Source organism: Dryas octopetala, chromosome 1, assembly GCF_963921425.1.
Source record: "Dryas octopetala chromosome 1, drDryOcto1.1, whole genome shotgun sequence".
In the NCBI taxonomy this organism is placed as follows: Eukaryota; Viridiplantae; Streptophyta; class Magnoliopsida; order Rosales; family Rosaceae; genus Dryas; species Dryas octopetala.
The window spans coordinates 1154366-1161584 of NC_141366.1; the positions used below are offsets into that span (position 1 = coordinate 1154366).

Consider the following 7219-nt stretch of genomic DNA (forward strand, 5'->3'; position numbering starts at 1 on the left):
TTATGTTTATTCAAAATTATGTTATTTCTCTAAAACGGTGATATACATCATATACTAACCATAAGTTGAATACTAAATTATTAACAATGTTTCTATTTTCATATTGTGTTTTGTGTCTGTACTTAAATTAGTTAAAATAGTAGTAATTGGGATAACCCAGTTAGGAAAACCGTGTAATTTGGTCCCTGCACCAAACTTTGATCCCTCGTCTCTCAAATAAAAAAAAATATAGTTAAGATTATAATAAAACAAGGATTTATTTTATTTTATTTTTAATGTTAGCTAATTGAGGCATGATTCGTCGCGTGAAAACCTTTGCAGTGGTAGCACACTTGCACCTACCCCTAGATATACGAAGCACTTCCATGAAGGACGGAGACGATGACGGTACAACGTTAGGTATAGACTGTGGAGAAAGAAAGAACGAACGAAACTTTGTTTTCTAACACTTGCTTGGACCACCCATTCAAACATCTCTTTCTTCCACTATAAAACATCAAAATTCCCTCTCTCTCTCTCCCTCCTTTCACTATATTTAGCTTGGAGTTGGCGATAGCTAAACCATTCCACCTTCCACTGTTTCATTTTACTCTATTCAGTCATACTCCGTCAAACTCTTTTCAACCCCCCCACGATTTGAACCTTTTTCGTCTTTCAGTTTCAACTTTTGGGTCAAAGCGCTCCATGGATTCTCAGGTCTTAGTGGCTCTCGCGCTCTCTCTTGTGGGTGGATTGAGTACTTCTATCGGTGAGTTCAAGTTTATGCTGATTCATGCTCTGCTTAACATACCCATTTCAGCAATTTCGATTTCAAATTATCCCATTAGTGGAGCATTTCATTTTCCTTGTTTCGTTTATCAAATATGATTCTCCGAATTTGCTTCTGGGTATTTCTTACTTGTGGGTTTTGGGACTTTTGGCTTCAAATTTGCTTTCTTACTTTGTTTTATTGAATTTTTTATAGAAGTCTGATATTGGTTAGTTTGCTGGTGAACTGTTTAAATTAGTTTGTAATGATTTCAATTTCCAAGCAAATCCACTCCGTTAAGTTGTTGTGAAGTTGAGGTTTAATGGTGTAATTTCTGATGAAGGCATTGCTGGGATGTGTTCCCATTGTTTTCTAGGCCAGTCTTTGGTATTGGTGGTGGTGTGAAATAAGCTTTTGATTTGTTATTCTTATGATTTCTTTATTTATGATGTTCACCTCGATGCTTACTTGATCAGATTCTGTTCTGGAGTCTAATTATAAGTTTGGAATGTGGAACAGGTGCACTGTTTGTAATTCTCAATGAGACTCCCAATTTGAAGATGCTTGGGCTTTTACAGGTGTTTAGATTTCATATCCTCCAATTCTGAAATTTTTAAATTTGGCAAAAAAAAAAAAAAAAAGAATTCCGTCATTTATGTTGCACAAATTCTTCTTGGAAGAGTTAACTCATTTTATTGGCTTAATTGTTTCCCTCTTCCAGCAGATGTCTAAATGTCACCAATGTAGTTTACTCTACCAAATGTCAATTTTTATGTTTAACTTAGCAAACATCCATCTAGCAATTGATGAAATGTTTGTGACAGTCCATTGTTCATTTGGATTTGATGTTATAGTTAGGATATGGTTAGGGGCAGAAGGATCCATCTAAACTTCTAAACAATTTCTCTTCAGGGCTTTGCTGCAGGGCTGATGCTAAGCATATCTTTCCTTGATTTGGCTCACAATGCTATAAACTCAATTGGATTTTTAAAAGCCAACCTATGGGTAAGCCCTGTACTTCAACGTTCATCTGATTTAAATGCATCACTTCAACAACATGAGTTCATGTTTGCTTTAACAGTTAGATTTAAAATTCTTGGCGGTGCAGTTTTTTGCAGGTGTCATATTCTTTGCTATAATTGCCAATTTTATTCCGGAACCAACGCTTGCTCCTTCTTCAGATGTGAGAAGTAAAAAGGTATTGATGAGTTTTTCTCCTTGTACTCTAGTATTTTGTAAATACTCTTCTACATGATTCGGCATATTACTTTTACCCAGAATATTATTATTGAAGGTATGCTTGACCGTGTGACAATATGCTTTAAAAACAGAAAAGTGGGGATGAAGGGGGCAAAGACACTATGAAAAAGCATCGCCGTCAAGTTTTATTCAGTGGTATTGTTACAGCAATAGGTATTACTACTTTCTTGAGATGGTTTAACCCACCTTCCAGACTGTTATTTGATTTTAAAAAAAAATTACTTTGACATTACCCGTTGAATCAGAAGTTTTAGTTAGTTGATTGTTGCAGATTTAAATTATATAAGTTTGCACTGATATGGTACTCAATTCTATAAATTGGAAAAGCTATTTTTATGTCTTTGTGTCTTGCGTACGAGAAGAATAAAACCTATGTCCTACCTTGCCCATCCTACCCCAATGCCACCCAACCCAAGGCCTAGGGGTGTTTTGAATCATTTGTATGTTTTGAAAGTTCTTAATAGTTTATAGAAATACTTTTTTGTTTTGCTGGAGTTTTTCCCTTTTGAGTAATGAAGTCTGAGCAAATGTTGAGCAATATGCTTAATTTCCATAGTCGATAATGTGGAATCTCATGTCCTTTGAGTTGCAGGCATAAGTTTGCACAATTTTCCGGAAGGAATGGCAGTGTTCCTTGGATCAATGAAGGTACCCCCAGCTTAAGATCTTATTGTTCTTGGAGTATTGAGTTAATTCTGATTTTAATTAGATAGATGAGCGGCTTATGCTTATATTACTTTGAATTCGGTTTTGTGTCTGATTTAATATAAATTATTTATAAATTATGCTGGAAAAAGTCTCCTTGAATGATGACTTCCTTCGATTCCTGATGTGCAATATCAATGCAATATTCCTATTTTTCCCCTTATTATTTTAAACTACGTTGCTGAAGATAGAATATGAGGTTATATGACCATTTAATTAACTTTAGGTCACCCACTATACTTACTATTTAGTATTCTTGATGACCCAAATCAGATATGTTATTTTGTAAGATACCATCTAGTTGGTGAAACTTTCTTTATTTCTTCCATGTGATGCATTTTTAGCTTTATTGCCTACATTTCAACAAATTAATAAGGACATAGACGTCCTTTAGCTGCAAAAACAAAAAAACTCACCTTGTCCTGGAAATGTGTTGCTTCTTGAAGCACATCTTCTGATGCTGAGTTGTCTAGTTTGGGGACTCATTAGTAAAAACAAAAAACTATTATTTTTCCTGATATAAAACGAGTTCAACTTGATTAGATGCTATTCAAATCCTGGTTTATATGCTTTCTTTTTAATGCATACTTTTTTTTGTTGTTGTGCTAATTGACTTATGTGCTAGTTGAATATGTTAATGTGTGCTTCATGCACTCATTATTTTTGCATGTTTTCTTTTAGTGAATATTACTTTTGATTTGCGCAGTCTTTTCATCATATGGGATTGGTGATTATAGATGCAGCGAGAACGGTTTAAGATATCTGTTTTGAGGACTATAATTTGTGCTGGTGCTAATTGTCATATACAATTCTTGCTTGTTCCATAATTCTATGCAGGGCCTTCGTGTTGGTGTCAACTTGGCTTTGGCAATTGCCTTACACAACATCCCAGAGGTATTCCCTAAATTTTGTAACTATGTAGTATTACTCTAATTTCTTGTGCTCTGCCATGGATTAAAGTAGCACATAACTTCCAAGCTCAAACGCTTTACATGCCAACAATGGTTGGACTGGTAATTTTGATAATATAAGAGACTTGTTCTTTTGCGGTTAAGGAGACAATCTCTGAAATCTATGGAACTAATGTTGATTGCAATATAATGCTGATATATTGTCTTCTATATACATTGATGATGAATAATATATCATGCTCTAATTATTCATAAATTTTATGACATAGAGTGTGATGATCAAAATTGTGGACTATTCCAAAACTAGAAGATTGCTTTAAAGTCTGAGTTTGGACTTTAGATTATTGTAGAACTATTATCTTATTCTTTATTTATAGTGACGAGTTTCTCTTTTCTAGGGTGTTGCTGTTGCACTTCCTATTTACTTTGCAACACAGAGGTGAGAATTTATGAAGCCATCATATAGTTCAGCCTTTTGAAGTATTTATGAGTTGTGAATCGTGAGGAAACAAGAGATCCACCTGTATAGCCAAATATTTTATGAATATCTCTCGATGAACAGAAAATCATTCGTAGTGGCCAAAATAAAAAACAGAAAATCATTCATATGATAAATTATTAAATGGTGGCTTTTTCTACATGTACCAGCAAATGGCAGGCATTCAAATTGGCGACGCTTTCTGGTTTTGCCGAGCCTTTGGGTGTTATAATTGTAGGTATGTCAACTGCCAAATGAAACTTTAGATATCTTTTACCAATGATAATGGCAAAGGGTGGATTTAGAATGTGTGCAATGGAAGCAACTGCCCCATTGGAAATTTGAAAATTATAGAGTTTTGCTGATATGTTCAGAAGTTGTGAGAATTTCCTTATCTTGGCCCCCACCTGCATTTGAAAAGCTTCCAAGATTCACCTCTAATATTCATATCCGAGGGTTTTTTATTTGAAATCCAGAGTTGTTTGCAATAATATAAAAATAATTGATAAATTGAAAGTAAAAAGTAATAGTAACTTTTGTCTGCAGAATCGATAATCTATTAAGTTTGCCCCTACTAAATGAAAATTCTTAGTCCACCACTGGTTAATGGTTTTCACTTCTGCTACAGCCTATCTATTCCCAAGCAGCTTGAATCCTGAAATTCTTGAAGGCCTGCTAGGATCAGGTTTGCAAAATTTATTGATTATTAAATATCTCAATTAATAAATTATATTCTTCTGACAATTTTGGTTTCTATGTATTTTGTTGTGATACAGTTGGTGGAGTGATGGCTTTTCTAACTCTGCATGAGATGCTGCCCTTGGCATTTGATTATGCAGGGCAGAAGCAAGCAGTCAAGGCTGTGTTTTTGGGAATGGCCTTCATGTCTGCAAGGTAATACTAACATAATAAATAAATGAAGAAAAATATTCTCATGGAAAAGAAGATATTGTTTGACAGTGTCAGATTTCAGGATCCCATCCAAAGCTTCCGTTTATCTTTATCTGAATGGAATTAGAAATTTATTCCATTCCTAAGTTTTCTTAGAGAGAGAGAGAGAGAGAGAGAGAGAGAGAGAGAGAGAGTTATTCAATTGCTATTTAATTCCTCTTTATCAATATCTAGAAGGGCCAGAGCCTCTTGAGTGTGTAATATTTTGTAGCTGTAACTCTCACAAAGTTTTGTTACATCAGTCTTGCTCATTCTCTTTACATAATATACTTTCTCTTTGCTTGTTTTGCAGCCTCTACTTTCTTGAAATCAGCTTACCTGCGGAGATGAGCTTGTAGGTGTATCCCATGGGTCTTCCTGCCCAATAGTATTTTACGTTGTTGTACATTTCTGTTCTGCCATGGACCAAGATGAGTTCTCAACTGGCGCCAGCATCTTGTAACTTGCACTGAATACCTGCAGTACTGATTTTAAACGACCTTTATTAGCTCATTTGGTTTCAGCACAAAGGAGAAGGCATTACTAATTTACTATGACTGTGCCACAAGGATAGCAGTTTATATTTAATATAACAGAAACGTAGTTATTTGTCCATTAACAATGTAAAATGACTAGTGTAAGGAACATGATTTGTTCAATGAATATTTGCTCTTTCCGTTTTCTGTGCTTATTTGAATATGATTTGATGGAGTAACGAAACACATGTAATGTTCCAACGACTTACAATGCAGCTGCTGCTTGTCTTTTGTTTTTGGACTTTAGAAAGCTGTGTGAGGGGGAGTAGTTCTGCAGGGCTTGGCTAATAAACACTTGAAAACCACTCAATAAAACCTTTCGAGTGTGCAATCTAACCAAGAAGCACTATGTGGACAGTTACAGTACTTCACTTTTATAAAGCATTTTCATAATTTTTCATATGCTTAAAACAAAATTAAATCCATATGCATTTCTCTTGACACCTCCGGAAATCCTATTCCTAATGTTCATCAACAGTTCGCAAAATCAAATAGGATAGTTTCAACTTTCAAGCCAATAATCATAGTCATGAGAGAAAAATGAGGAATAAATTCACTCAAGTTACATGCACATTTCTGTGCTACCATGCATCAAGCATGATGGGTTCTGAACTGGCGCCTGCTATACCTTCTTGTCGCCTCTACTGATTCTTAATTGCCCATTTGGTTTCGGGCCTTTCGGCCCAACTGAGAAGAAGGTATTACCTAAACGCGAAGTGACTATTGCTAGCTAGTGTATGGACTATGGAACTTGATTTCTTCAATCAACTACTTCTGCTTTTGTTTTGTTTTTTCTTTTGGTGCTTCTTTCAATATGATTTGATGGAGTTGACAGAACAACTGTTCCAACGACTTAGAATATTGCAGCTGCTGCTTATTTGAATATGGATTTTATTCACTTGGTTTGGACTAGGGAGTTATAAAAATCTGTGCCCTCAAATGCTATAAGCGACAGCTCATCAAATACAAGACTATATATATATGCAATATCTTGATTTTTCTTTTCAAGCCAATTACACAAGTTAATACATGCTGTTTTTTTCTTCTTCTTAATAATCAATCCCTGTGTGTAAGTTAAAATGTGCTAACAATTGATTGGTCCGTAAGAAAGATAGCTCCTTCCTACAACCTTGTAGGTAAGGAGCCAATTATCAGATTTAATGATTTGAGTGCTTTGTATGCAACAAAGGAAAAGACATATAAATCAAAAAGCTAGACATTGAAAAAGGAAAAGAGAGAAAGAAAAGACACAAAAAGAAAAGAAAGGTAGCATAAATCATGACTTTTTGTATGCAACATACATGCAATATGCATGCACTAAGTCACCATATAAGGAGCTTAAGAGATTCCACAGACCCATCTATCATGGTTTTGAATTTTGTTGAATGGACAATTGCAATGAAGGATTCCAATCGCATCATGATCATGACTTTCCATGATGGAAATCATTGTAATTGCTATCTGGGAAATGCAAATTTGGGAACAAAAAAAGAGCTCATTTGCACAGTACATGGGGTTAAAGCTGTCTGTGTAGTCCAATCTTTAACTTGGTATGTATGTATGCAAAAAGTAAGCTTTTGATTGGATTTGTGAAATTGAAGAGAAATTAGTGATCAAAGCAAAAGAAAAGAAAAGACCAAAGCATCAGAGG

At 34.9% G+C, this 7219-nt stretch overlaps 1 protein-coding gene across 1 annotated transcript; it reads left to right on the plus strand.

Moving 5' to 3' along the window:
• Positions 1-331: 331 nt before the first annotated feature.
• LOC147296128 (ZIP metal ion transporter family) lies at positions 332-5715 on the plus strand. The gene is made up of 12 exons (XM_086248102.1): positions 332-748; positions 1268-1326; positions 1661-1753; positions 1857-1946; positions 2080-2161; positions 2601-2656; positions 3551-3607; positions 4023-4063; positions 4273-4340; positions 4731-4787; positions 4879-4996; positions 5346-5715. Exons 1-12 carry the CDS (start codon positions 685-687, stop codon positions 5389-5391), a joined length of 831 nt encoding a protein of 276 aa, XP_086104228.1. The 5' UTR covers positions 332-684; the 3' UTR covers positions 5392-5715.
• Positions 5716-7219: the final 1504 nt, after the last annotated feature.